This window comes from Struthio camelus, chromosome 2, assembly GCF_040807025.1.
Source record: "Struthio camelus isolate bStrCam1 chromosome 2, bStrCam1.hap1, whole genome shotgun sequence".
Lineage (NCBI taxonomy): Eukaryota > Metazoa > Chordata > Aves > Struthioniformes > Struthionidae > Struthio > Struthio camelus.
The window spans coordinates 172,518,628-172,546,365 of record NC_090943.1 but is presented as its reverse complement, the minus strand read 5'-3'; the positions used below and the strand labels follow the sequence as shown (position 1 = coordinate 172,546,365).

Below are 27,738 nucleotides of genomic sequence, written 5' to 3'. Positions count from 1 at the left end.
CCTCTCCCGTCCGCCTCGCCCAATCGGCGCCGAGGCTGGCGGCGCCGGGGCGGGGAAGGGCCCGCCCCTTCTTCCAGGGGGCGGCCAATGGGCGCGGCTGCCGCGCGTGGAGGGGCGGGGCGGGGCGGCGGGGCGGGCCAATGGGCGCGCGCGGAGGGGAGGGGAGGGGCGGGGAGGGGCGGGGCGGAGCCTGGCCGGGCCGGGTCGGGCCGGGCCGGGAGGCGGCAGGTGACAGCGGACATGGGGCTGCGGCGGACGGTGAGGAGGACTGCGGCCCCGGCCCGCCCCCCGGCACCCCCGCGCCCCCCGGCAGGGCGCCCCGCCCCCCGGGACTGCTCCGGCACCCCCCCGGGACCCGCCTCCCGGGAACCCCCCCCGGGACCCCCCCTCCGGGACCCCCCCCTCCGGGACCCCCCCCTCCGGGACCCCCCCTCCGGGACCCACCTCCCGGGAACCCCCCCGGGACCCCCCCTCCGGGACCCCCTCCGAGACCCCCCCTCCGGGACCCCCCCTCCGGGACCCGCCTCCCGGGAACCCCCCCCGGAACCCCCCCTCCGGGACCCCCCCTCCGGGACCCGCCTCCCGGGAACCCCCCCCGGGACCCTCCCTCCGGGACCCCCCCCGGGACCCGCCTCCCGGGACCCCCCCCCCGGGACCCCCCCGGGACCCCCTCTCCGGGACCCCCTCCGGGACCCGCCTCCCGGGAACCCCCCCCGGGACCCCCCCTCCGGGACCCCCCCCTCCGGGACCCCCCCTCCGGGACCCGCCTCCCGGGAACCCCCCCCGGGAACCCCCCCCGGGACCCCCCCTCCGGGACCCCCCCCTCCGGGACCCACCTCCCGGGAACCCCCCCGGGACCCCCCCTCCGGGACCCCCTCCGAGACCCCCCCTCCGGGACCCACCTCCCGGGAACCCCCCCCGGGACCCCCCCTCCGGGACCCCCCCTCCGGGACCCGCCTCCCGGGAACCCCCCCCGGGACCCTCCCTCCGGGACCCCCCCCGGGACCCGCCTCCCGGGACCCCCCCCCCGGGACCCCCCCGGGACCCCCTCTCCGGGACCCCCTCCGGGACCCGCCTCCCGGGAACCCCCTCCGGGACCCCCCCACCAGGACCTGCCTCCCGGGAACCCCCCCGGGATCCCCCCTCCGGGACCCCCCGGGACCCCCCCCCAGGACCCGCCTCCCGGGAACCCCCCTCCGGGACCCCCCCACCAGGACCCGCCTCCCGGGAAGCTCCTCCGGGACCCCCCTCCGGGACCCCCCCCTCCAGGACCCCCTGGCACCCCCCCCACTGGGACCCGCCTCCTGGGAACCCCCCCCGGGACCCCACACTGGGACCCCACACCGGGACCCCCCCCTGGGACCCCTCCCGGGACCCTCCCCCCTGGGACCCCACACCGAGAACTGCCTCTGGGACCCCACATCGGGACCCCCCCCCCCAGACCCCCCACCGGGAACCTCCTCGGGACCCCACACTGGGACCCTCCCCCTGGAACCCCCCCCAGACCCTACACCAGGAACGCCCTTCAGGACCCCTCCCGGGACCCCCCACTGGGACCCCCCACACCAGGAACCCCCTCTGGGACCCCCCCCCAGGACTTCACCAGGACCCCCCCGCTGGGACCCCCCGCTGGGACCCCCCACCGGGAACCGCCCCCAGACTGCCCCAGCACTCCCCGGGACCCCTCTCCTGGGACCCCCCCGGGACCCCACTGAGTGCCCCCGGGCTCCCCCAGACCTGTCCCGCACCCCCAGGACACCCTCAGCCCCCCCTGAGAATCTCTGCACCCCCCCCCCCACATGCCCCCCCGGGATCCCCCGAGACTACACCAGGAGCGCCCTCAGGCCCCCCCCGCCCCAGACCACACCAGGACCCCCCCCCCAGGATCCCCCTAGACCGGCACCACCCCAGGACATGCCGCCCCCCCCCCCCCGCAGTCCCCTTTGGGGATATCCCCCGGCCCCCCTGGGGGATTCCCCCACTGCACCCTTTGGGGACCCCCAGGATGCTCCCCTGGGTCCCTGGGGATACCCTCAGGGACACCCCCTGAGCCCCTGGCTTACCCCCATGGACCCCCCCCCAGGATATCCTCCTCGCCCCCCCCCCCAGATGCCCTGTGGGGATCCCCCCCGTGGGGAAACCCTAGGGATTCCCCCAGGACCCCTCTTTGGGGATACCCCCCGCCATGCACCCCCGGGGTATCTCCCACGCACCCCTTTGGGGATGCCCCTGAGACCCCTCCCCTTGGGGATACCCCCCCCCGTGCGCCCCTTTGGGATTCCCCCAGGACCCTCTTTGGGGGACACCCCTGAGACCCCTCCCCTTGGGGATACCCCCCCCGTGTGCCCCTTTGGGATTCCCCCAGGACCCTCTTTGGGGGACACCCCTGAGACCCCTCTCCTTGGGGATACCCCCCCCGTGCGCCCCTTTGGGATTCCCCCAGGACCCTCTTTGGGGGACACCCCTGAGACCCCTCCCCTTGGGGATACCCCCCCCGTGTGCCCCTTTGGGATTCCCCCAGGACCCTCTTTGGGGGACACCCCTGAGACCCCTCCCCTTGGGGATACCCCCCCCCGTGCGCCCCTTTGGGATTCCCCCAGGACCCTCTTTGGGGGACACCCCTGAGACCCCTCCCCTTGGGGATACCCCCCCGTGTGCCCCTTTGGGATTCCCCCAGGACCCTCTTTGGGGGACACCCCTGAGACCCCTCTCCTTGGGGATACCCCCCCCATGTGCCCCTTTGGGATTCCCCCAGGACCCTCTTTGGGGACGCCCCTGAGACCCCTCCCCTTGGGGATACCCCCCCGTGTTCCCCTTTGGGATTCCCCCAGGACCCCCTTGGGATTCCCCTGGGGGGGTCCCCCAGGGTGTCCTGCTGCCCCCAGCCCCCCGGGCTCCCCCCCACCTAAAGGTGCCCTCTGGGGGGGTCCCCCCGGGGGGTCCCCCCCCCGTGCACCCCGTCCTCAAGGATCCCCAGGATGCAGCCCAGGCCCCCCCCACCCTGGGCTGACGCCCCCTAGCCGGCCCCATGCGCGGGCCCCGCCGCCCCCCCCCCCACGGGACCCCCGGCCCCGCCGCCCCCGCGGTGACACCCCGGGGACGCCGCCAAGGCCACCGGGTCCGCGGGACGCCGCGGCCTTGGGCGCCCGCCGAAGCGGGCCGGGGGCCCAGCATCCGCCTCCCCCCCTTCATCCAAGGACGGAGGACTGCGGCGCCCACCCCGGGGACCCCCCCACGGCGGTCCCCAAAAACGGCGTACCCCCCCCCCCCCAAAAAAAAAAAAAGACCCACTCAGCCTTTTGCCGTCCCCAGGTGCAGCTCTGCCGCTTCCACTCCCTGCTGCTGCAGCGCGGCCGGAGCCCCCGGCCGCCCCCGGCCCCGCGGTGAGCCCCCGTCTCGGGGTGGGGAGGGGGGCTTGGGGGGGGGGGGTCCCGGCCGCCCCGACGCTGACGTCTGTGCCCGCTGCAGGCCGCGGCGGGCGCTGCTGCGGCCGGTGCTGCTGGGCCTGGGGCTGGCGCTGCCCCTGGCCGGCGGCTGGTACGTCCGGGCCGAGCGGCGCGAGCGCCGCAAGCTGTGGCTGGTGGTGGACGGCGTGGGACGTTTCGGCAGGTGGGGGCCGGCACGGGGGGGGTGGTGACGGGGACGGGGGAACGGTGCCCGGCTCGGCTCAGCCGTCCCCGCGCCCGCAGGTCGCTGGCCGTAGGGGTGCACATCTCCGTGGACTACTGGTGGACGGCCAACGTGGTGCTGCGGGGCATGGACGAGGTACGCGGCCCCCTCCCCGCCACCCAGCCGGCGGCGCCCCGGCAGCCCCACCACCGCCGGGGCGGCGGGCGCTGACGGCCCCGTCCCCCCCCCCCCCCACCTTTTCCCGTCCCGTCCCTGTGCCAGAACAGCCCAGCGTTCAAGGCGGGGATGTCGTGCTGCCACCAGCGCGCGGCCGACCGCCTGGTGCGCGGCGCCATCCGCAACGGAGGCCTCTACATCAAGCTGGGCCAGGGGCTGTGCTCCTTCAACCACCTGCTGCCCCCCGAGTACATCTCCACCCTCCGCGTGCTCGAGGACCGGGCCCTGCAGCGGGGCTACCGGGAGGTGAGCGCGGGGACGCCGCCTCGGCCGCGGGGACGCCGCCGTGCCGGGCACGGGGACACCTCCGCTGTGGGCGGGGAGACGCCGCGGCCTTGGACTTAGGGACGCCACCAGAGCAGGCGTAGGGACAACCAGCTATGGGGACGCTGCCATCGTGGGCGCGGGGACGTTGCTGCCCTGGGTGTGGGGACTCCTCCACAGCAGGTATGGGGACAACGTGGCCCCAGGCACTGGGACACCACCACCCCAAGTATGGGGACACCACCACCACCATAGATGGGGGGGCACCACCACCCCAAGTATGGGGGCACCACCACCACCACCACCACCACCACTGTAGATAGGGGGACACCACCACCCCAAGTATGGGGACACCACCACCACCACCACCACTGTAGATAGGGGGATACCACCACCCCAAGTATGGGGACACCACCACCACCATAGATATGGGGGCACCACCACCCCAAGTATGGGGACACCACCACCACCACCACCACTGTAGATAGGGGGACACCACCACCCCAAGTATGGGGACACCACCACCACCATAGATATGGGGGCACCACCACCCCAAGTATGGGGACACCACCACCACCACCACCACTGTAGATAGGGGGACACCACCACCCCAAGTATGGGGACACCACCACCACCATAGATATGGGGGCACCACCACCCCAAGTATGGGGTCACCACCACCCTTGACACAGGGACAATGCCACTCTAGGTATGGGGACTCCATATGGGGACACCAACCTCCTGGGTTTGGGGGGCAATGCAGCCCCCAAGCATAGGGACACCACCACCCTGGCTCTGTGGACACCACCACCCCACTGGGTATGGGGACACCGCAGCCCCCAGGCCACAGGTGGGGGACGGGACTGGGTCGCTCCCAGCCTCCTGCAGCGGGGGGACGGGCTGCTTCGCCGGGGGGCTGCCGCCCCACGCGCGCCCTCATGGGGCGCCCTGCTGCCCCACGGCCGTGCCCGCAGGTGGATGAACTGTTCCTGGAGGACTTCCAGACCACGGCGGCGGGGCTCTTCCAGGAGTTTGACTACGAGCCGGTGGCCGCGGCCAGCCTGGCCCAGGTGCACAGGGCCACCCTGCAGGACGGCACGCCGGTGGCCGTGAAGGTGAGAGCCGCCGGGCGCCCCGGCTCGGCGCGGCGGGGCGGGGGCGCGAGCCGGCGCGCGCGTCGGCGGTGGGGAGCGGGGAGCCGCGGCGGGCGACACGCTCTGCCCCGCAGGTGCAGTACATCGACCTGCGGGACCGCTTCGACGGCGACATCCGCACCCTGGAGATCCTGCTGCGCATCGTGGAGTTCATGCACCCCAGCTTCGGCTTCAGCTGGGTGCTCGAGGTACCGGCGCGGGGCGGCCGCCCCGGGGGCAGCTGCGGGGCACAGGCAGTAGCGACCCCCTGAGCGGGGACGGCAGGGGCAGACCTCCCCCCCTCCCCGTGCCAGGGGCGCGCTGGACCCCCCCCTCCCCGGCCGTCCCCGTGCGCTGGGACCCCCCCCCGTCCCTGTGTCCCCAGGACCTGAAGGGCACGCTGGCCCAGGAGCTGGACTTCGAGAACGAGGGCCGCAACGCCGAGCGCTGCGCCCGCGACCTCCGCGACTTCAGCTACGTCGTGGTGCCCCGCGTGCACTGGGACAAGTGCAGCAAGGTGAGGCCCGTGGGGGACCGCGGACAGGGACAGGGAGCTTGAGCACGGTAGGGACTGGGGATAGCAGGGACTGTGGGGACCATGAAAGGGACAAAAAGGGTGTGATGGGGCCTGGAGAGAGCAGGGGCTGGGAATGGGGCAGCAGGGACCACAGGGACAGCAGGGACCAGAGTGGCAGGGACAGCAGGGACCAGGGTGGCAGGGACAGAAAGGACCAGCGTGGCAGAGACTGCAGGGACAGAAGGGACCAGGAGGAGGGATGATGGACACAGCAGTGAGCAAGGTGGCAGTGACTGCAGGGACAGTGGGGACCAGGGTGGCAGGGACAATTGGCACAGCAGGGACCAGGATGTCAGAGACGATGGGCACAGCAGGGACCAGGATGGCAGGAGCTGCAGGGACAGTAGGGACCAGGGTGACAGGGACCACAGGCACAGCAGGGACCAGGGTGGCAGGGACGATGGGCACAGCAGGGACCAGGGTGGCAGGGACAGCAGGGACAGCAGGGAGCGGGGTGACAGGGACCGCAGGCACAGCAGGGACCAGGGTGACAGGGACCGCAGGGAGAGCAGGGACCAGGGTGACAGGGGCTGCAGGGACAACGGAGACTGAGGTGGCAGGGACGATGGGCACAGCAGGGACCAGGGCGGCAGGGACCACAGGCACAGCAGGGACCAGGGTGGCAGGGACAGCAGGGAGAGCGGGGAGCGGGGACCAGTCAGGCCCCCCCACCTTGGGGGGGGGGTGTGCTCAGAGACGGCCTTGCAGAGCAGCTCCGGCACCGGGGCCCGGCCTCGAGCAGGGCAGGGGGCTGCGGGCGCCGGGACCGGCTGGGGCTGAGCCCCCCCACCCCCAGCGCTGGGGGCCGGGCCTGACCCCCCACATCCCCCCCCCGCCACCAGCGGGTGCTGACAGCCGATTACTGCGAGGGCTGCAAGATCACCAACGTGGAGGGCATCCGGAGCCAGGGCCTGGGCGTGCAGGACGTGAGCGATGGGGACGGGGACGGGGCCCGGGCGGCCCCTCCGGGCGCGGGGGGCCGCGCCGGACCGGGACTGAGCCGCCCTCGCCCGCAGGCTGCCGACAAGCTGATCCGGCTGTTCGCCGAGCAGATCTTCTACACGGGCTTCATCCACGCGGACCCGCACCCCGGGAACGGTACGGGGCCGACGCCGGGTGTTTTGGGGGGGGGGGGAGGACCTGGCCCCGCAGCGGGGCTGGGGGCCCGCGGCAGCCCCCAGGGCCGGCGCTGACCCGCTCCGTGCTGCAGTGCTGGTGCGCAGGGGCCCCGACGGCAAAGCCCAGCTCGTCCTCCTCGACCACGGCCTCTACGAGTTCCTCAGCGAAAGGTGAGGCGAGGTGGCGGTGGTTGGGGGGGGGGGGGGGGGGTGCAGGGCACCGGGGGGCACCCGCCGCAGGGCCACCCCGGCGCCGCTGACAGGCACCCGCCGCCCAGGGACCGGACAGCACTGTGCCAGCTCTGGAGAGCCATCATCCTGCGCGACGACGCGGCCATGAAGATGCGCTCGGCCGAGCTGGGTGTCAAGGGTGAGCCGGGCCCTGCCCCATTAATGGGGGGGGGGCCACCCCAGCTGGCCGCGTCCCCCCCCCCCATCCTTACCCCCCCCCCGTGACATCCCCATCTTGAGCCTTTGCGCTCCCTGGGGTGCCACGCACCCATCTTCGCGCCCTCCCCGGTCGCATCCTCACCCCTCGTGCCCCTCAGGCTGCCGTGGCCGTTCGGGCCCTCCCCCCCCCCAAATCCTTGCTCCCCGGGGTGGGGGGGGGCTGCAGCCCCGTCCTCACGCCCTGTGCTCCCCAGACTACTTCCTCTTCTGCGAGATCCTCATGCAGCGGCCCATCCACATGGGGCAGCTGGCGCTGGCCAACGTGCTCACGCGGGAGGAGACGGCCTACATGCAGGACATGGCCAAGCACCACTTCGAGCGCATCATGCAGGTGCTGCGGGACCTGCCCCGGCCCATGCTGCTCGTCTTCCGCAACATCAACACCGTGCGCAGCATCAACGTGGCCCTGGGGGCCCCCGTCGACCGCTACTTCCTCATGGCCAAGAGGTGAGGCGAGGCGGGGGGCTCGGCCGGGGCGCCGCGGACCCCGCGCCCTGCCCGCCGTCTCACGCCCTCCGTCCCGCAGCGCCGTCAGGAGCTTCAGCCGGCTCAGCGGGCAGAAGTCCTCCGGCATCCGCGGCAGCAGCGTCTTCCGCTGGCTCAGGGTAGCGTGGGAGAGCCTCACGTTTGAGGTTGCCCTCAGGTAAGGGCGAGGGGCCGAGAGCGGGGGGGGGTGGAAGAAGAGAACCGCGGCAGCGGTGAAACGGCCCGGGCTGAGGCTGCGCCGGCCGCTCCACCGCCTCTGCCCTCTGCCCCCAGGCTGGAGACCATCTCCATGAAGCTGACGGCCTCCGTCCTCCGCTTCCTCGCCTCCTGGGGCCTGCTGGCCCAGAGCGAGCAGATCTACGAGTACCTCCAGGCCTAGCGCCCCGGCCCTCGCTGCTGCAGCTGAACCAGGCCCCGGGCTCGGCCCGGGGCCCCGGCACTGACTGTCCACCAATAAACCCCCGGTGCCCGCGGGCACCGCGCACCCACGCTGCCTACGGTGTTCCCGTGCTGCCGCCCCTCGCCGGCGCGGGCCAGGCGAGGAGAGACGTGCTCCGGCCCCCGTCCGGCAGCAACACAGACTGCAGCTGCTGGGGCAGTTTTGCCGTTTCTTTACAAACCCGCAGTCCGTTCAGAGGCGCGCGGCGCCGCAAGTACAAAACAGTCCATGGCCGGGGAGGGCAGGTGCGGCGCCCTCAGAAGTGGGCTGTGACTCGGTCGATCTCCAGCAGGTCCTCGAGGATCTGCAAAGGGAAACGGGTGTCAGGCAGGGCAGCGGGGAGCCCCGGCACGTCCCAGGAGGACGCCCGCTCCCGAGGGCGCGTGAGGGCTGGCCAGGGACGTGCAGAGCGGCCCTGGGGGCCGGAGCAGGCAACGCCAGGGAGACGGGGCAGGTCCTGCTGCGTCCCCCCCGCCACAGGCAGCCAGCCCCAAACGTGGGGGCAGGCGGCCCCGGCGCACACGTGCGTGGGGCGCAGCGTGTAGGGGCAGGCAGCTCTGCTTGCGTGCGTATGCAGGGCACGGCACATAGGGGCACAGAGCCCTAGTACATATGGCAGGGAGCCCTGGCACACGTATGTGGGGAAGACCGTGTAGGGGGAGGGAGCCCTGCTATGTAGAGGTGGGGAACAGCACGTAGGGCAGGGAGCCCTGGCGCACGCATACGTGGGGCACAGCGTGTAGCGGCAGGGAGCCCTGGCACACGTATGTGGGGAAGACCGTGTAGGGGGAGGGAGCCCTGCTATGTAGAGGTGGGGAACAGCACGTAGGGCAGGGAGCCCTGGCGCACGCATACGTGGGGCACAGCGTGTAGCGGCAGGGAGCCCTGGCGCACACGTACGTGGGGCGCAGCGTGTAGCGGCAGGGAGCCCTGGCACACGTATGTGGGGAAGACCGTGTAGGGGGAGGGAGCCCTGCTATGTAGAGGTGGGGAACAGCACGTAGGGCAGGGAGCCCTGGCGCACGCATACGTGGGGCACAGCGTGTAGCGGCAGGGAGCCCTGGCGCACACGTACGTGGGGTGCAGCGTGTAGCGGCAGGGAGCCCTGGCGCACACGTACGTGGGGCCCGGGGCCCTGGCACACGGGGAAGAGCGTGTAGGCGCAGGCAGCTCTGCTCACACGCACATGCAGGGCACGGTGCCCCCGTACTTCTATATGGGGCACAGCATGTAGGGCAGGGCGCCCCGGCTCCGCGAGGCACCAGGGCCTGGCGGGGCGAAGGGTGGCCTGCCCCGTGTCCCGCACCCCCGCGTCCCCACTCACGATGTCGGGGGTGGTGCCGATCTTCTTGGCCAGCTCGCTGCGCTCCATCGTGCTCAGGTAGAGGTAGCGGTTCAGCAGCTCCCCGTCCAGGATGTTGCGGACGGCGTTCTGCAGGATCCGGCGATCCATGTGCAGCATCCTGCGAGGGGGGAGACGAGACGCCCGGTCCCTGGGGGGTTCAGCAGGACCCCGAGGACCTTGTAGGCCGGGGACGGTCACGGGCGTCCCGGCCCTCGCCGAGGGTACCTGAAGGCGCGGGGATTGAGGCCGGCGTGGTGGGGCAGCATGGTGGTGAGGGCGTTCTGCAGCATCAGCAGCCGCCGGTACGTCTTCTCCTGCATGGGCAGCAGGAGCCCGATGCCGCCGTCCAGCGTGGCTGCAGGAGGAGAGGCGGTTCAGGCAGGGCCGCGGGGGGCCCTGGCAGCCTAGGGGCAAAGACAGCACCCCAGGGTCCTGCCTGATGCCAGCACCCTTGGTTCCCAGCGGCACCGGGGGCAAAGTTAGGGGTACAGGGCGGCTCCGAGGTAGCACAGCCCCACAGGAGCCCCGGCTCCGTCATTTCGACTCCCCCCACCAAGCTTGGATCGCCTGTTCCTGCGGGCGATGCCCCCCTCTCCTCTCCCTGGCAGGGCCATGCCCAGCCCGTGGGCCCCGCAGGCTCCCCGGTCTCTCCCCCGCCGGCCGCGGCGCTGGAGAGCAGCCCCACGGCGCGCACGAGGCACCCGCAGCGGCTCCGGCCCCCGGCTAGCCCCCCCTTACCGAACCAGGTGATGTGCTTGTTCTCCCACACGATGGATTTCTTGGTGGGGCCGTCCGCGGCGCCGCGGCACGGCGTCCTCCAGAAGGTGTTGACGTGAGCGCCCACGTGGAAGTCAGCTCTGCGCAGGAGCCGCATCCCGCCGAAGCTCTCCTTGGCTGCGAGAGAGCCGCTCCGTCAGAGCCCGGCCCGCGGCTGCGGCGCGACCCGCTCCGGGCTGCAGGCCTGCGCCTCCGACAGCGTCCCTGTGCCAGCCGAGGACTCAGCTCTGGGACAGAGCTCCCGGCAGGGCTTGGGGTGTCTCTACCGGGGAGGGAGCAGCGGGGTGCAGAGCAGCCCTTCCCCTGGGCTGCTGTACCCTTACCTTCGGGCAGGTACATGTACACCAGGAGGTTGCGGTCCCGGTCCGACACTGCGGGAACACAAGAGATGAGCGCTGCCGAGGCCCAGGGGAGCCAAAAGCGCTCGAGGGTGCCCGTCCGGAGCAGCCCCGGCCCGGCGCGCCGGCCCGACACCCTGGGAGCAGTGAGCTCCCGGGTCGCAGCCCAGCCAGCGCTGCCCCTGCGCAGCCCATGGGTCCAGGTCTCGCCCGAAGCTCCCCCCGCCGGGGCCACCCCACCTCCCACGGCGCCTGGAGCTGCGCAGGGACCCCCAAGCAGCCTCCCTGGGACGCAGTGCCCGGCAGGGGGACATACCTAGGAAGCCCAGCTGGTTACTGTCCACCATGAAGTCCACGCTGTAGACCTCCAAGGGCTTCGCATCCTGGAGCGAGATATGCAGGCTCGTAGGAGCCACCCCAGCTTGGAGCCAGGCTGAGCCCTGCTCTCTTCCCACGCAGGGCCCAGGTCCCCAGGGATGGCAGGGAGCTGTCCCCCTGCAGGTGGCCACAGTCCCCTGGGCACAGTGGCAGACATCCCCCCGGCTGCACGGAGACGTTCCCCCGCGCACAGCCCTGCTCCCTGCCGCAGCCCTACCCGGCTGACGAGTGACAGCGTCTTGCTCTCCTCCTGGTAGCGCAGCAGCGAGATGCTCTTCATGACGTCGGCGGCCAGGATGAAGTTCTTGACGCTGATCATCTGGTGGATGTAGAGCTGGGTGTCGATGAAGGCCATGCCCGTCAGGTCGTTGTCCTTCAGGCTCCACAGGAAGATCTGCAGCAGGGAAGGGACAAGCGATATTTCACCCCTGCAGGACAGGCAGCCCACGCGTGGTGGGATTGGGGCAGGATTCGAGGAGAGTTGCATGGCTGAGGCTGAAACCCCACTCCCACTAAGGGAGACCTGGCAGGATCACACCCTGGAGCAGGTCCCTCGAGCCTGAAAAGCCCATCTCCTGCTCTGCCCCAAAACGCCGGGGCCTCCCAGGCCTCGATTGCTGCGTTGAAGACCCTGCCCTGGACGCTGCTGGGACAACCAGCATGGTCAACCTCCACGGCAGCCCTCCACCCCCAAGCTAGCTCTGCCAAGACTGCCGATTCCCCAGCCTGCGGCCCCGGGGCCATCATGGCCCACAGGGCTCCCCACGCCAGGGGGTGGCCAGTCCGTGGCTCCTCTGGTCCCTCACCTTCTGGCCGATGGCCGAGACGAGGTACCCGTTGCAGTGGCAGAGGGCGGTCACGGGACCCTTCTGCTCCTTCTCGTACAGCACCTTGAACTTGTTTTTGGTGAGCGGCTGCCCTGGCTCCGGCACCACCTCGATGATGTCCATGATGAGGATCTGGGAGCAGAGCGGGCCCAGGGGGGCTGTGAGCACAAGTGGCTCCGTGACATCCCCGGGGCCGCCCAGCCCCATGACCCTGCTGGCAGCCGCAGTGCAGGCGGACAACTGCGCGTCGGGGCCGGTGGGAGAGCGGGGTGCAGGCTGCGGGCGGGCTGAGCCCCCAACTCACCCGGCCACGGCAGGTCACCTCCTCACCCTGCATGAGGCAGGTCCCAATGGCGATGTAGCCCTTCAGCCCGGACACCGTCTCCTCGCTCTTCAGGGACACCGTCTTCATGCAGGTGACGTGCTCCCACTCCTCCAGGTCAATCCTGCAAAGCCAGAGGGGCAGAGTCGGCTCAGGCACAGGGAAGCCTGAGGCAAGGCCCAGCCGCACGCCCTGGGGGAGAGCCCCCAGCCCCTCCATGGCTCGAGGGGAGCCCGGCCCAGCCCTGCAGCCCTCGTTCCTCCCCGTGCCAGGCTGGGCTCAGCCTGTGGAGCGCTCCCAGCCTCGGTCCCCTTGCCCAGGCTGCGTCCCAGTCGCCCGGGCGATGCCCACCTGGTGTTGGGGATGGTCTCCCAGCTCACCGGCGAGATCAGCTGGATGGAGAAGGCTTCCTGCTGCGGGTGGATGTAGCGCTCGTCTGGAGAGAGACAACATGGCTCTGCTCAGCCTGCCCCGCTGCGCCCTCCCGGCAGCTGCCCCGCGACCCGGTGCTGCACCACGCACGGGGCACCTCCCGCGCAGCCCCTGCAGAGCCCGGCCGTGGGAGCCCCTCCGCCGTGGCAGCTTCGCCCCTGGGATCTCCTTGCTGCGGAGCAGGCTGCTCCCCGGGGACTGGCCGCAGGGCCTCGGATGGGTGAGCCCAGGAGCGTCCCAGACAGCACCCACACCGCGGGCATCGCCCAGCTCTCGCCCCCCACCAGGACGCCGGGAGAGGCTGGGCTTACCCCGCTCGATGCTCTCGAACTCCTTCTCCTCCCCCGTCATGCGGGGGATGCGTGTGCACGAGTTGATGACGCTGGTGGCCACAGCGTAGACCTGCCAGAGACACCGGAGTCAGCACAGAGGAACCGGGGAGGTCAGATCGCGAGGGGCTGGGCAGAGTGGGCAGCCGCAGCCCAAGGAGCGCCGGCCGGGCAGGCTGGGTCCCTCCGGCTGCAGACATCGCTCCTTCACTTAACGCCAGCGACTGCTCCCTGCCCCAGTCCTGCCCGGCCCCAGAGCGCTTGGCCAGGTCCCACGGACAGCCGAAAGGACACGTGGCCTCAGCAGAACAGGCCGTGCCGGAGGAGGCACGTGGAGAAGCAGCGGGGACCCCCCTGGGAGGAAGAGCGCAGCGCTGGGCCAGCCCGCCCCGCAGCACCCCGGTACCTTGGACTCCACGTGATAGGCCACGTAGTGGGTGGTGCAGCGCAGTGGGATCTTCCGCACGGGCCACGGAGCGTCGTAGGACAGGTAGGCGGGCAGCACGCTGATCCGCAGCTCCCCCTGCGAGCCGAGCCCGGGTCAGCGCGGCCGTCCCCACGTCAGCGTGGCCGTCGCCGCAGGGCAGAGCCCCCCTCGGACCCAGGACCGGCCCCTGCGTGCTGAGCGGTGCACAGAGCTGCACGCAGGGACCCGTGTCCCGGAGCGGCGGCGGCTGCCCGCGTCGGTGCCCCCGGACCCACCTGCCGGTTGAAGTAGAGAAACCCCTTGGGGCAGTTGATGTTGTGGAAGGGAGCGAAGGACTCCACCGTCCCGTCGATCGTCATGGGGTGCAGGCGCAGGGCCCCCCGGGACGTCACCAGCAGCCAGTGCGGGGACGGCCCACAGATGAACACCTGGATGGGTGACGGCACCCAGTTACAGTGGGAGCAAGGGCACCCTCAGCAAGGGGGCACCCAGCTCCTCCAGACCAGTGCCAGGGACTCACCCAGTCCCTCTGGCCTCACTCCTGGCCCGGTCTCTACAAGGGGCCTCATCCATCACCCACGCTGCAAGATCCTGCAGGGCCTCAGCCTCTGCTGGGACACCGGGTCTGCACGGAGCGAGCGCTGCCAGGCAGAGCCACCTCCCTGGGGCTGGGGCGCCTCGACCCCGGGCCGGTCCGGGGGACGAGGAGGGAGCTGGGCAATGGGGAGAGCCCCCCCGCTGCTTGATCAGGGCCCAGCCTGTCCCCCCACGGCCGCACACTCACCCCCGAGTAGCCGTAGATGTCCTCGAAGTAGCGGAAGCGGGCGACCCGGCCCCGGGCGCCCCCCACCTCCTCGCTCCCCGTGCTCTCCGACTTCTTCTTGGACTGCTTCAGCTTCTTCTCCCGGAAGTTGATGTTGTGGGGCACCTGCGAGGGCAGACGTGGGGCTGAGCCTGGCGGCCCACGGGGACCCAGGTGGCCGGCTCCCACCCCAGCAGCACTGCGGGGTGCTTCCCTGCGCTGCCGACAGCCAGGTACCTGGTTTTCCGGCGAGCACGGTACCAACCCGGGGCTACATCGCCACTGGGGCACGCGTGGGCAGAGCCCGAACGTCTCTCACCTTCTTAAACCGAACTTTGAGGTTGCTCTGGCCCAGCTGGGAGTCGTGGCCGAACGCCTCGTAGATGAGCAGCTCCTGATCCACGTGGACCTGCCAGGAGCGCGCAGGACTGAGCCGCGTGCTCCTAGCCCACACGCGGCCCTCCGCGAGCCCAGCCCCATGCAGCTCGCCCCCAGCCCCGCAGCTCGCCCCCAGGCCCTCTCACCAGCAGGTAGGGCCGGGTCTGGCGGTTGCCCAGGGCCACCAGCAGCACCTCCTTCACCAGCGGCAGCTCTCCCTGCCGCGTCACCTCCTCCTTCTTGGCGTCGCCCTGGGCGGCGGGCTGCCCGAAGGAGCTGTCGACCAGCACCCGCTGCCCCATGGGGAAGTTCTTCACCAGGAACACCAGGCGCCAGTCCGGCAGCTGGTAGATCTGCAGGGCAGAGGGACGCAATGAGCTGGGCAGCCCCGAACGCCGCAGGGTTGGCAAGCTGGGACAGGTCGGTCCAAGCCGCCTCGGAGGGACTGCGGGGAGGCACCGCAGACAGGCCGCCGTGCCGTGGTGGCTCTCAGCAGGCTATCGATGCCTTCTCCTGAGGCCCTTCCTATGCCAAGCCACTTCCATGTCTCAAATCGTCGCCCCGGGGAGGCTACGCTCCAAATCGAGGGCTGCTCCTGCGGGGCAGAACCCAGGAACGTGCCTGGGGGCTGCCAGGAGCTTTTGGTCTCGCTGGCTCTGCACCTCCCTCGCGTTTAGCAGGCACAACAAGCCAGTAGGAAACATGAAGAAAGGCAAAGCGGAGGTGTCTTGAGGGGAACTGGGCCAAAACCTCCACTGCAATGGGTAAGAGAGGGGGGAAATGGCAACTTGGCCCTTCTTGGGCAGTCTGGGCCCTCTTGGGGCTCCCTGAGCACTTCAACACGCAGAGCAGAGCAGTGCAGCACGGTCTGGGCAACTGAGCAGGTCCAAGGGCTCGGGACAAGGTCCCGTATCAAAGGCACCTGCAGAGAAGGGTTACGACCTTCTTGCAGGTGAGTCACTGGATATGGAGAGTGGTGAACTGTCAGCCTGCACGGTGCAGAGCTGGTCCCACAAGGCTTGTGCTGGGATCTGTGTCACTCAGCAGCCCAGGACGCTGGGAAAGTAAAGTTCAAATTTGGTGAAAATCCCAAATTTTTTTAGGACAGTCAAACCAACGGGGCAGAGCTGTAGGGAAACAAGCCTGCTGCTAGGGACATAATGACCTAAATTAGATATCGCTACTCAAAAGAGATCTGGGAGCTGCTGCATCACCAAAGGGCAAGAAACCCAACCGAGTACTGGAGTTATTGCAAAAGGACAAAGGACAAGGCAGAAAACACCGCCACGTGCTGCCAGCACTTGTGGTGCAGCCGCAGCTCGGCCACTACACGCCGATCTGTCCTCCCCCCTGCCCAAAAGGGACACAGGAGAGCAGGAAAAGATTTGGAGAAGGGCGACATGGATGCTCTTGGGATGGGACCCTCCTGTGCACCAGCAGTAACGCAGCTGCCTGGGTTACTGCTGGTTCACAGGAAGAAAGCTCCATCCAGCCACGGTCCCCTCTGCAAACCAGTACACGCTGGGGGGTGACCCACAGGGCCCCCCTGCCCTTCCCAGCCCCACGTCTCCCTCTGAGCCCTGCCGAGGCCGCAGGGCAGTCCAAGAGCTGCACCAGGGCTCCTCTCACCTCCATAGCACCGTTCTCCCGCACCAGCACACACCAGTGCGTGGGCTCCACTTTGTACTGGTGGGGGTCTCTGTCCGCCGAGGGGAGGCTGCTCCGGCGCGGCTCCTCCTTGGCAGGGCTGAAGAGCGCCCCAGAGTCCCCGTACAGCATCTCCTCCTCGTCGTCCACTGTGTCGCTGTGCCGGCCCGGAGAGAAACAGAGCCGAGCCGTTACAAGGGCCCACTCGCGCCCTTGCGATGACGCAAAGGGCTCCTGCCCTGCTCCAGGGCAGGGGACGGGTGTCACACCAGGAGCAGGCAGGCCTGGCCGTGCTCGTAAGGCGCTTGCCCTCCTTCCTGCTGCTTCCCAGCCCCCCGGGCAGGGACAGGGCTGCTGCTGGGGCTCAGAGGGGCGATGCTGATGTGGGCTTGGCTGCCAAGAGCCAAGGAAAGGCGCCAGGAAAGCCTGCAGGGAGAGGCCTGCACACACTTCCCCACTGTGCACAGCCCCACGCGTCTGCCCCCACCACCCACCTGATGTCCTGGATGACGGTCTCTGCCTCCGAGTGGCTCCGGAGGGACAGCTCGTCCCGGGTGCTGGCCGCCCGGCTCTCCGTGGTGAACATCCCACTGACGTCACGGTACACGCACAGCGCGATCACCTTCGATTGCTGGGAAGGAGAGACCCGTGGGTAGCACGCAGCAGGGCAGGCAGGCGCTGGCCGTGCCCAGCCAGCGATGCTGCAGGTCCGGAAGTCCTGGGGCTGCCCTCAAGCAACACCGGGACCTTCCCCAAGATGGGCACGTGGCGGGAAGGAGCCACGCTCACGGCTGTTCACGCTCACGTGGTGCAGCTGCGGTTTCTGGAGGGTGAGCCGGTGCGTCCTGCCCCCGTACGTGTCGCTCTTCAGCACGAACATGGTCACCTGGCCCTCGGCACTCATGATCACCACGTAGGGGTCCGCCACGGCGCAGTGCACGATCGGGGAGCCCAGGTCCACGGGGATGAAGTGCAGCTGATTCACTGAGACAGGCCCAGGGAGAGGACCGGTCAGGGGATGAACAGGCAGAGCACGGGGCTTGCCAGGCTCAGAACGCAAAGGCACCCAGCACCAAGGAGGTCTCCGCACCCCGCTGGCACCCACCTCCTTCCAGCAGCCGGATGCCCAGGGGCGACACCTGGACAATGTACCGGTTCTCTCCGATGTTGCCCGCAAACACCGTGGGTCCCTGCGTGGCAAAGCCGCTCGTGTCCAGCTCCATGATCTCCTGACCGGTCTGCAGGATCTGAGGGGTGCGAGACCAGGCAAAATGTCAGACCTTGCTCAGGGCTGGAGGCAAGGCATGACCCAGTGTGGTCCCACCACCAGCAGGCAGTCACCAGGGCCGGGGTGCCAGCTGACAGCACCTCACCGGCACAGAGCCGGAAGCGAAGAATTCCTGGCCAGGGGACACCAGAGGACGGCCCAGAACGGTCTCAGCCAGTACAGAACTGTGCTGCCAGGCCCTTCACTGCTGTCTCCAGTGCAAACAGCACATTTCCAGCAGCCCAGCGCCTGCCGGGTCCCTCTGCTTCTCCTAGCAAGCAGGAGAGCGGCAGGCTCTGCGAGCAACGGGGCTCCCTGAAGAACAGTGCCAGCCAGTGCTGTGCTCCTGGGCCTGCCTGGCCCGTGCCCCCCACCCCTGCCAGGACAGGGCCTCACCATGGTGGAGTCCTCCCGGCTGAGGATCAGGAACCCGTGCCTCTTGCTGTCGTCCTCAGGCTCGGGGGGCGCAGGCTCCTTTTCCGCATTTTCCCCCGAGGCATTTTCCTCCGGCTGGAAAGTCAGACGAGCCCTTGTGAGCGCCACCGCGCCAGGGCCAGGCGTATGGCTCGTGCGGCCGGCAGAGCAGGGGTCACCCCTGACATGGCAGGAAACCCTGCCCTGTCCCCACAGGGCTCCTCCTGGCACCCAGGGGGGCTCTGCAAGCAAAAGGGAGATGTGGTACAGAGAGGTCACCGAGGGAGAAGCTGGCCACTGACCTCCTCCTTTTTCTGGGGTGAGATCACAGTCCACATGTCGTAACAGCCTGGGAGCTCGAAGGTCGTCACCACTTGGGGCCGGATGCTTTTCTGCAGGCAAAGGACAGGTTAGGGTGGGCAGCCTGAGCCCAGCCGGAGCTGCGGGGCCAACTTGCCTTCTCCGGGACAGCCCCAGGCAACGTTGTCCCAGCCCCTGAGCCCGCACGAGGACCCCAGCACGCAGAGCACACCAGCCCCAGAGTGCGGCCCTTGGGGCTGCGCTGAGCCGCTCTCGAGCTTGGCCAGGCTCCTCTGAGCTCACAGCCCCAGGCCTGACCCCAGGGCTGGCTCCTCTGCTCTCAAACGAGACGCAGGAGGAGTTTCCGCAGAGATCCCGGGCAGCCCACGTCTCCTACAGACCTGACTCTTCCTCCTGTAGGGAAGAGCCTGCTCCCATCCTGGGGCCAGGACAAACCGGCCTCATCGCCACAGCACAGGCCACAACAGCCTCTATCCCACTGCGCCTCTGCTCAAGGGGCTGTTTTACGCTCTCCCAGGGAGGAACGGGGCTGTTGGGAAAGGAGCTGCGCGCATGCGTGCCCAGCCTCGGGCTGTGTCTAGGTGTGTACAGGCGGCATCAATCACTCTGAGGCAGCCCTGGTTAGCCTAGGCCATGCTGTAGCACCGGTACCTGACCTGCGACGGACGCTCCTCACCGAGGCAGGCCTTTGCACAGTGCGCGGGGAGGGCGCGGGGCACGTGCTGCGCGGGGAAGGCCTTTGCACGGCGCATGCGGATAGCACGGGGCACACGTTGCATGGGGCAGGCTTTTGGACGGAGCACGAGGATAGCACGGGGCACGCGTTGCATGGGGCGCGCAGAAGAGCCCCAGGCAGGTCTTCGCGCACGCTGCCTGTGCCACGGTCCCCTCTGCCGGCACGGTGCCAGCACCGACTCACCTGCAGGACGGAGAGAGCTCCGTTCTTCCCGTACCCGGAGCAAAGCACGATCTCCAGGTCTGGCTCCGGGCTGTTCTGAAACTGGGATGAGGACAAGCAGCAGCTGTCACAGCCCGCCTCTGCCCGGAGAGAGACCCTGGGGCTCCCAACGCTGTGCTGGGCAGCGCAGAGCCCTGCTCCCCACCCGTGCCGGGCTCCCTGTGCCCAGGGACCCCAGGCAGAGCTAGCCAGGGCACAGAAGCCACCCAGTCCCACAGGACACCGGGGAGGAGAGGGAAGAGCAGGGCTGGCCGGGCTGCGAAGGGAACTGGCAGCTCAGGGCGAGCGCCCCGAGCCCACAGCAGCACCCTCAGCAGCCGTCACTGCGGGAGAGCTGCCCTCTCCTGCTGGGACCCGGAGTCGCGTGCTCCCCAGCGGGGTGCGCAGCCCCGGCAGGGTTCGGGCACGGGTGGCAGGGCCAACCCTGCAGCGCGCCGGGCCGTACGCACCTCCTCCGAGAGGAACGCGGGCTCCCCCATGGCGGCGTTGGCGCAAGGGCCGATGTTAAGGATGCTGTCGCACACCTGCAAGAGAGGGGACGGGGATGCTCTGTGTGGGCTGAGGTGCTGGCAGCGAGGGCGCAACGGGCAGCCAGCGCCGCTGCCTGCACAGAGGGGAGGAGGGTGCAGGGGAGGTGAGCGCCGGGGAAGGGAGGCCTGCGGGTAGGACGGGAGGGCAGGACTCCTTCCCTGAAAGCAGAGCACGGGGACAAGGAACAGACTCACGGGAGCGACGCAGCCAGAGGCAGGGCCCAGGGTCCCGCGGGCCACCCTGCACGGCCCTGCCAGGAGCTCGGCCAGCTCTGCGGGCAACGCCAGCGCAGGCAGGGCCCAGGCGGACAGACGTACCTCGAAGGAGTAGGTGGCGAGCTGGGTTCCTGACTGGGCCTCGCTGCCGTACACCTCGATCTCGTCCACCTCGTCTTGCGGCGCTGACTTTCCTCCTAGGAGGTGGCATGGGGAGCCCGTATGAGAGCAGGGACAGCACACCACAGCGTCTCCAGAGCTGTCTGGAGCCAACCGGGCCAGACTGGGGCTTCCCACGTCGCCCTCTTCCCTGTGCCTCCACCGCGGGCCCAGGATCTAGCAGCTGGGACATGGCCTTGAACCCTCCCGCACCTCCTGCAAACGCCCCATTTCTACTCCCACAGCCCCCCACAGGGAGCATTTGGGGGGTCTCCCCTCACCAACATGCCTGGCCTGGCAACGCCACCTACCAGCCCAGTTCCCCGATGACTCCGACCGCTTCTTCTTCAGCGGGGGCTCCTCCTGTGGGGACGAGACAGTCAGGAGTCAAGGGTTCCCCTTGAACTGCCCCACTGAGCCCATCCCCAGAGCCAATGCCCTCGCAGCAATCCCTGTGCCTGGGTCATGCCAGCACCCAGCCGGTCTGGGGGGACAGCAGCAGCCAGGACAGCAGCTGAACAGCCACGCGCACCACAGCCGGGAGCAGCGAGCATGGGCAAAGAGCCTCCCCTCCTGCCCCAGGGCCACAGCAGCCTCTGGGACTAGCTTGGAGCCCGCCTGGCCCTGGGATGCGGTGCAGAGCCCCTCAGAAAGGGCTCGCCACAGCCCACCGGGGCCTTACTTGCTTCTCAGAAGTGTCCTTGACGACGTTCATCGGTGTCTCCTGCAGCTTCTCCGTGTACTTGAGGAGCAGGGAGTTCCCCAGGCGGGAGCCAAGGAACAGGTACCCCGGCTCCATCGTGACCATCTGCAAAGGGCAGGACTTTACGCAGGAGAAGCAGCCTCACGCCCTCAGCAGCAGCGCAACCTCCAGCTCAGAGGGACCAAACACCCCCAGCCCAGGAACCCCTCAGACAACGGGCCGACCGGTGACACTTGTGCACCCAGGGAAAGGAATGAACCCCATAGACCTTCCCGAGGGCCACAACCTGCAGAAACTGCCTCTATCTACACAGGTTGCCCACAGCCCAACCTGACCTACGTGAGCTTGGCGCTACCAGCAGACCCACTGCAGCTGCACAGGAAAGGGAGCCCCAGCTCCCTGGAAAACCCCTCCTGACAGCTACGGGCTCCCCGCCAGCAGCCTCTCCTGCTCACACAGCCCTGCAAACAAGCGGGGGACGCCGCGTTAGCAGAGTCACAAGGGGACTGCGGCCAGCTCGCGCAAGGAGCGGCCAGGCTACGAGCAGGGAGCCCAGCCGTCCCGTCCTGCCCATCCTGGCTGTGCCCGAGCGCCCTTGGCTTACGCAGGTAGTGAGAACGCTGGCAGCCGCTTTGTCAAAGTGGAAAGAGCGGACGCTCCTCATGCCATCCGTTATGAGGGTCAGGACGTATCTAAGGAGAAAGGGGACGGGAATGAAGGTGGGAGACTTTCCCAGGGCCGCCTGACTCACACGGTAGCTGCCTTGGGCTACATGGCCAAGACAGACCATGCTATAGCCCGCGAAGAGCTGGAGTCAGAGCTGGTAGCACACTCTGGGTTGGGAGAGGCACTCCCTGCCCCACGCCCAGGCGTCTCGGGGGCCCACCAGCCTCCCCAGAGCACGGCAAGGGCGCAAGACTGCAGGCCAGGCATGGCAGGGATGGAGGAGCCCACGGAAAGCCAAGTCAGGCACAGGATAACAGCCCCTTCCCTGGCTGTGACAGCTTCGTTTTGGGGCTGCCCGCAATGCCCCGGGATTGCGGGCCTGAAATCTAGCCCTTTTTCCCCCTCACGTTTCACCCCACCATTCACTCCCTGTCAGCACCTACTGCACAGCAGGGCCGTGACTGTTTCCTGCATGTCACCAGCCCCTGAGAGAAGGAACACAGCCAGGGCTAGGCAAGCCCCTCCCAGGAAAGCCGTGCAGGACATCTGGGTGACGGCCACCCCCAGGCAGCAGCCGCCGTGCCGTTGGCGTCCCAGCAGTGGGAGGAAGAGCTGTCCTCCAAGCCCAGCTCCGCAGGCCGTGCCTCTCTCCAGCACACCAGCACGAAGGGGCCGGAGCAACAGCCCCCGGTGCCCTGGGACCAGCACAGACACAAGCATCAGCCCAAGCCCTCCCTGAGCTGTCCTGGAGCCAGAGCAGGACTTACATCTCTCCTCCTTTCAGCGAGATCACCATCTTGTCATAGGAGATGAAGGTGGCCTGGGCGCAGTCCAGCGTGACCTTCACTCCGTCCTGAATGCCTGCAGAGAGAGCAGCGAGCTGAGCACAGCCCGGGCACATGCCGGGCGGGCTTGGCCGAGCTGTGTGGATCGGGGCCGGAGGGCTGCACCACCGGCACAGGAAGCGGGTCACCTCCTGTCCCTGTGGCCACCACTGCATGCATCTTCCTTGCTCCATAGATCCCCCAGGCCACGGTCTGAACCCTGGCCGCTGCCTCGGGCCCTCGAGGGAGCCCTCCATGCCCTGCTCGCTAAACCGAGGGCAGCCCAGCCCCTTCACCTGGCAGAAACGCTGCACTGGGCCCCCGCCGTGAGCAGAGGCCATCCACAGCCCTAGCTCGTATGCGGGCTGAATCTGTGCGCCACCGCTCTCCGCTCAGCCCGCAGACGGGCCATTGCCATCCGCCATCCCCGTGTGCAAACAACGTGTCCTCCACCTGCCTCCTCCCTCCGGCATCCAGCCGGCAGCGTCCGAGCCCCTGACGCCGCGGCCAGGCTCTGTGCACGCTCGTGCGCCAGGGCTGCCCACAGCCCCAGACGGGCAGCTGCAGGGAGCAGGACGTTCACATGAGCCTGGACGAGGAAGGCTAGAACTGCTACTCCCACCCCGGCGCAGGCGTCCTTGGCGGGCCGAGCCAGGCCAGGCAGCCAGCGAGCAAGGAGGACAAAAGTCCTCGGCTTACGCAGAGGAAAGACGGTGGTCCCGTTGGTGAGGCTGTTGAGAGACACCCCATACGGCGGGACGCTCTGGTTCAGGTACAGCAGCGAGTTAACGGCAAAGATCACCACACCGCCTGGAGAAAGAGGTCAGCAGGGCTGTAATCGTGCAGGCTGCCGCGTTAACCCAGGACAGGCTGCAGGCAGGCACCGTGCACAGCTTCCGGAGCCAGCCCTCGAGGGCACCGGTCGGGCCCGCAGAACCGCCTCTCACCGATGGGCTTGGGGACGGCCAGCGCCTGCGTGCAGTCGAAGGGCAGGTTGCTGAGGGACCAGATGACGGGGTGCACCTTCTGCATGATGTTCAGGGAGATGGCCACGATGCTGCAGGTGTCCTGGCGCACGGCCACCCGCCTGCCCGTCGGGGAGAGACATGCACACCCTGCCACAGTGCTCCTGAGAGCAAACTCTCGCCCCCGGACCAACCGCCCCCTCACAACCGCGAACAACCAACCGCCGCCGTGGAGGAGCCTTACCCAGGCCAGGTCTGGTTGGGCTCGAAGAGGATGAGGAGCGTGGGCTCGTAGTAGCCGTACAGGAACTGCATGTCGATGATGTTGAGCAGCTTCTCGTCCAGCTCCCGCACGTCGATGATGTAGCTGGGCAGGAAACTCGACTTCTGCCTGCAGCGCCGGCGCAGAGCAAGGGAAAGGGCTCAGAGGAGAAACCTGCGCACCACCGGGGGCGGCAGAGCCACCTGCCAGGGACCCCAGCGGCGTCTGAGCCCCCCAGGGAGCCCCCCGTACCCCCAGCTCCCCCAACGGTTGGAGACAGGTCACAGAGTGACCTGCTGGTGCCTCTGTGGGAGTCAGTCACAGAGTGACTCTGCCAGAGTCAGTCGTGGGAGCTGGCTGGCTGTCCTGGAGCACGGCCTGTGCCGCTGTGGGATGGGGCCGTAGGCGCTTACCCTTCTCCCATGACGCCCTCGTGCTCGTCCGTGAGCGTGTCCCGCCGGAAAGGCAGCACGACCAGCCGCGTGCCGTAGATGAGCATGACGGCGCAGCGCCCGTCCGGGTCCACCCGCACCTTGGGGATGTGCACGTTCTGCACGAAGCCGTCCTGGAGGCACACGCGAGGGCTGAGACACTGGGGCGCTGGGGGGAGCGCCGGCGCTCCTCCTAGGCACCACAGCCAGACCCACGGGGCGGCCAACCACCACACCACCCGTCGGCTCGGCCGCTTTCCTGCCCGGGGCGGGAAGGACACGCTGCCAGCTTGCTCCCGGCCCAGCGGAGCCTGCGCCCTGCTCTGGGGCACCCAGCCCTCCAGCTATGGGCACATCACAGCAGGGAGCACGGCACACTCGGCTGGGACACAAACCGGTGAGCTCAGCGGGCGCGAAGGGGAACACCAAACCCAACAAATCCCTTCCCTGCCTGGCCGGCTCCCGACTGCGTTTTGCACACAGCGTGGCTCTAGAGCAAGGGACGGGGTGGCTGAGCTAGCAGCAGGACTCGGAGACACCGCTGCAGGTGGGGAAGGGGAGCAGGTGCTTCCCGTCTCGTCGCGGGACTCGCAGGGGCTGTCGCGGTGGCGCTGGGTGGCGAGGACCTACCCTCAGCTCCGGCTCTTCGAAGTAGTGGAGGGAGAGCGTTTTCAGGTCGTGGGTGCCGGGGTCGTACTCCACCACAGAGAGCTGCAAGGGCAGGGTGGTTACACAGACAGGACTTACTCGCACCCTGACACCGCCTTTGCCCCCTCCCTGAGCCCCTGCAGCCCCACTCTCCAGCCCCCCAGCAGCCCTGGGGGCAGCGCCCAGAGCTGGCCCTGCCTCTCCCCCACAGGCACCTTGGCATCCTTGAAGCTGAGCAGCAGCGCGTCCCTCTTGGCTCCCGCCAGCTGCACGCTGGCCATGGACATGACGTTGCCGAAGAAGGCGAAGGAGGCGACCAGCTCCAGCTTCTCCTTGTGGCCTTTTCCTTCTGCGGGAGGCCCAAACCGTGGCGTGTGGGCAAGCGGGGAGCGGCGAGGCCGTGCCGTGCCCGTCTCGCCTCTCCTCACTGCCCCCCCCCGAGACCAGTGCGATCCGCTCAGCCTGCCAGCGCCTGCCGCGGGGCAGGAACAACCGCAGAACTCCCTGTCCATTGCTCTTCCCTTCCCTTCCTTTCCATACCGGTCCCAGGGGAAGGTCAGCGCCCCACGGGAAAGGCCCCCGGCGAGGCCAGGCACCGCTACGCGTCCCAGGGTTTCCAAACCTGGGCTCTCCCCAGCGCCGCTGCCCAGGGGAAGGCGGCGAGCCCGGGAGCTGCCGGGCGCAGCCAGCTGAGGGCTGCGAGCTCCTACAGCAGCCGCGTCCCTGAAGATGAGGGGAGCCTAGAGAGCCCTGGGGCTGGGCAGGCACCTTCCACCCTGGGGTTCAACCCTGCTACCACGTCTCCGTGCACACGGCGCCCCGGGGGGGGCAGAGATCTCGCCACCCCACCTACCCGTGTTCCTGTCTCCTTTAGTCGCCGTCTAGAAAGAGAAGAGAGAAGAGCATCAGCTCCCCCGGCTCGTGCGTCCCTGCGCCGCCGCCGGCCCTACCGCAGGCTGTGGGACCGGAGCGAAACCTCCTGGCCAGGCACAGCCGCGGCTGCCTGGTGCCCAGCGCCCGGGGAGCAGCCCGCGCTCAGCGTCCCGCCTCAGCCCGGAGGACGCAGCCGCACAGCACGCCACGGGCTGGAGCAGCAGGTGAAGGCGACGCTGGGGCGGGCTGTGAGCCCCCCAAGCAGGGCGCAGGCAGTGCAGGCAGAGCCCCACGGCCCGCTCCCTCGGAAGGGGACATGAGCACAGGCTCATCCGTGCTTTTTTCTCAGTTAGGGGGGACTAAGACATTCATAAACCGGTTTAAGAACAAACTAGCCATCTACAAAGTGAATCAGGAAAGCAATCGCCTTGAGATGGCCCTTGCCCCGGGAACCGCAGCAGCCCGCGGAGGCGGCGAGGCAGGGGGGGTTGACGGGGACAGGGTACCTCGGAGTCATGGTTGAGCCTGTACACGTAGAGCTGGGAGGTCCCGGCCACCACCAGGTTGCGCTCGGCGTTGGAGAAGAAGTTGCAGTACATGGAGAACTCCAACCCGGTGGGCGGGTGGGCCTGCTTGTAGACGGCGTACATCCCGGCGGCCCCCGGGCCCCCTGCGCGGGACGCGCGGAGCCGCCGTCAGCGCCGGGGGGGCCCGCGGCGAGGCGGGACGGACGGCGGAGCTCTTTGCATGGACACCAGAGGCGCTAAACGCAAAGGGCCTGCCCCACGGCAGGATGCGTGGTGTGGGGGCCTGCCCCACGGCAGGACACGACCAGGACTGGGGGAGTGCACGGGGCGGGGGCCCGCCCCACAGTGGGACGTGGATATGGCTGGGGAGGCGCAAGGGGCAAGCGCCTGCCCCACGGCAGGACACGGATGTGGCTGAGGGGGCTTGCGGGCTGGGGGCCTGCCCCACGGCGGGATGCGTGGTGTGGGGTCCTGCCACGACCAGGACTGGGGGGGGTGCACAGGGCGGGGGCCTGCCCCACAGCGGGACATGGATACAGCTGGAGGGGCACATGGGGCAAGCTCCTGCCCCACAGCAGGACGTGGCCAGGGCTGGGGGGATGTGGGGGGCACGGGGCATCCCCACAGCAGGACGTGGATATGGCTGGGGAGCGCACGGGGCAAGCGCCTGCCCCACGGCGGGACATGATGCGGCTGAGGGGGCTTGCAGGCTGGGGGCCTGCCCCACGGCGGGATGCGGCCGCAGCTGTGGGGGATGCGTGGGCCGGGGGCCTGCCCCACGGCGGGACGTGCGGGCTGGGGGCCTGCCCCACGGCGGGATGCGGCCGCAGCTGTGGGGGATGCGTGGGCCGGGGGCCTGCCCCACGGCGGGACGTGCGGGCTGGGGGCCTGCCCCACGGCAGGACGCGGCCAGGGCTGGGGGGGACGTATCCCCAACGTCTCCACCCAACTCTATGGACTCCGCATCTCCCCCCCCATGGGGGCCCCGTGCCCCATAGGTCCCCCACACCCCATAGGGCCCCCGTGCCCCACAGGTCTCCCACATCCCATAGGGCCCCACACTCCCCAGCTTCACCCATGGGACCCTTCCACAGCGCGGCCGGGCAGCCTATAGGAGCCCCCCGCAGGCCGTCACCCCACGCTGCGGCGCCCCACGGGCCCGGGCACCCCCCACAGGCCCCACATCTCCCCACAGGGACCCCCCCACGGCCCAGCACCCCACGGGCCCGGGCACCCCACGGGCCGCACATCGCCCCCCCCGGGCCCCATATCACCCCCCAGGGACCCTCCTGGGCCCCACATCGCCCCCCAGGGACCCCCGAGCCCCACATCGCCCCCCTCCCCCGCTCACCGCCGCGCTCCGCACGCGGAAGCGCCGCCCGGGCCCGCCGCCGCCACCACCACCGAGAGACCGGATGTGCGGGTAGAGGGACAAGGGGAGGGGACGCGCTGCTCGCCACCATAGAGACGGCGGTCCTCCCGCCGGGGCCTGGCCAAGCCCCGCCCCCGAACGTTCCGGCCCCGCCCCCGCTCGCCCTGGCCCCGCCCCCACGCGTTTCTCGCCCCCCCGCGGCGGGCTCGAACCCGCGGCCCCGGCATGGCAGGGCCGGGCCCCTGCCGCCCGCGCCACCGCGGCGGGCCCCGCCGCACGGCCGCCAA

At 69.6% G+C, this 27,738-nt stretch overlaps 2 protein-coding genes across 6 annotated transcripts; one reads left to right on the top strand and one right to left on the bottom strand.

The window, feature by feature from the left end:
• Nucleotides 1–185: 185 nt before the first annotated feature.
• ADCK5 (aarF domain containing kinase 5) lies at nucleotides 186–8,368 on the top strand. 4 transcript variants are annotated; one of them, XM_068933561.1, is made up of 15 exons: nucleotides 198–258; nucleotides 3,313–3,383; nucleotides 3,469–3,609; nucleotides 3,690–3,765; nucleotides 3,892–4,092; nucleotides 5,085–5,225; nucleotides 5,339–5,452; nucleotides 5,629–5,760; nucleotides 6,663–6,746; nucleotides 6,837–6,918; nucleotides 7,031–7,109; nucleotides 7,217–7,308; nucleotides 7,583–7,835; nucleotides 7,915–8,031; nucleotides 8,148–8,360. In XM_068933561.1, exons 1-15 carry the CDS (start codon nucleotides 241–243, stop codon nucleotides 8,251–8,253), a joined length of 1,707 nt encoding a protein of 568 aa, XP_068789662.1. In that variant the 5' UTR covers nucleotides 198–240; the 3' UTR covers nucleotides 8,254–8,360. The 4 variants fall into 4 exon arrangements, with proteins under 4 accessions (XP_068789663.1, XP_068789662.1, XP_068789666.1 ...); XM_068933562.1 differs by lacking the exon at nucleotides 3,469–3,609 and having other exon boundaries at nucleotides 186–258; XM_068933565.1 differs by lacking the exon at nucleotides 3,469–3,609 and having other exon boundaries at nucleotides 202–258; nucleotides 3,897–4,092; nucleotides 8,148–8,368.
• Nucleotides 8,369–8,465: 97 nt separating this feature from the next.
• CPSF1 (cleavage and polyadenylation specific factor 1) lies at nucleotides 8,466–27,481 on the bottom strand. 2 transcript variants are annotated; one of them, XM_068933560.1, is made up of 38 exons: nucleotides 27,431–27,481; nucleotides 26,059–26,330; nucleotides 25,533–25,560; nucleotides 24,895–25,028; nucleotides 24,662–24,742; nucleotides 24,014–24,165; nucleotides 23,583–23,729; nucleotides 23,321–23,460; nucleotides 23,073–23,183; nucleotides 22,317–22,410; nucleotides 21,488–21,575; nucleotides 20,863–20,988; nucleotides 20,492–20,543; nucleotides 20,124–20,218; nucleotides 19,725–19,799; nucleotides 19,237–19,317; nucleotides 18,299–18,388; nucleotides 17,979–18,092; nucleotides 17,421–17,562; nucleotides 17,121–17,299; nucleotides 16,810–16,946; nucleotides 16,298–16,472; nucleotides 14,815–15,021; nucleotides 14,610–14,699; nucleotides 14,273–14,416; nucleotides 13,764–13,916; nucleotides 13,468–13,584; nucleotides 13,044–13,134; nucleotides 12,652–12,736; nucleotides 12,283–12,424; nucleotides 11,958–12,110; nucleotides 11,369–11,545; nucleotides 11,090–11,156; nucleotides 10,759–10,806; nucleotides 10,397–10,552; nucleotides 9,884–10,013; nucleotides 9,638–9,776; nucleotides 8,466–8,617 (listed from the first exon to the last, which is right to left on the bottom strand). In XM_068933560.1, the coding sequence occupies exons 2-38, from the start codon at nucleotides 26,200–26,202 to the stop codon at nucleotides 8,570–8,572; spliced, it is 4,332 nt and encodes a 1,443-aa protein (XP_068789661.1). In that variant the 5' UTR covers nucleotides 26,203–26,330; nucleotides 27,431–27,481; the 3' UTR covers nucleotides 8,466–8,569. The 2 variants fall into 2 exon arrangements, with proteins under 2 accessions (XP_068789661.1, XP_068789660.1); XM_068933559.1 differs by having other exon boundaries at nucleotides 26,059–26,222; nucleotides 27,431–27,466.
• Nucleotides 27,482–27,738: the final 257 nt, after the last annotated feature.

Excerpts from the sequence above, each read along its gene's own strand:
- ADCK5 (XM_068933561.1), top strand. Across the intron at positions 3,610-3,689 it reads GGCGTGGGACGTTTCGGCAG|GTCGCTGGCCGTAGGGGTGC; the intron begins GTGGGGGCCGGC and ends CCGCGCCCGCAG. Across the intron at positions 6,747-6,836 it reads AGGGCCTGGGCGTGCAGGAC|GCTGCCGACAAGCTGATCCG; the intron begins GTGAGCGATGGG and ends CCTCGCCCGCAG.
- CPSF1 (XM_068933560.1), bottom strand. The coding sequence starts at position 26,202 with ATGTACGCCGTCTACAAGCAGGCCCACCCGCCCACCGGGTTGGAGTTC. Across the intron at positions 19,318-19,724 it reads CCGCGTTCCTCTCGGAGGAG|TTTCAGAACAGCCCGGAGCC; the intron begins GTGCGTACGGCC and ends TCCTCATCCCAG. Across the intron at positions 17,563-17,978 it reads GCCGGGAGGACTCCACCATG|ATCCTGCAGACCGGTCAGGA; the intron begins GTGAGGCCCTGT and ends CGCACCCCTCAG.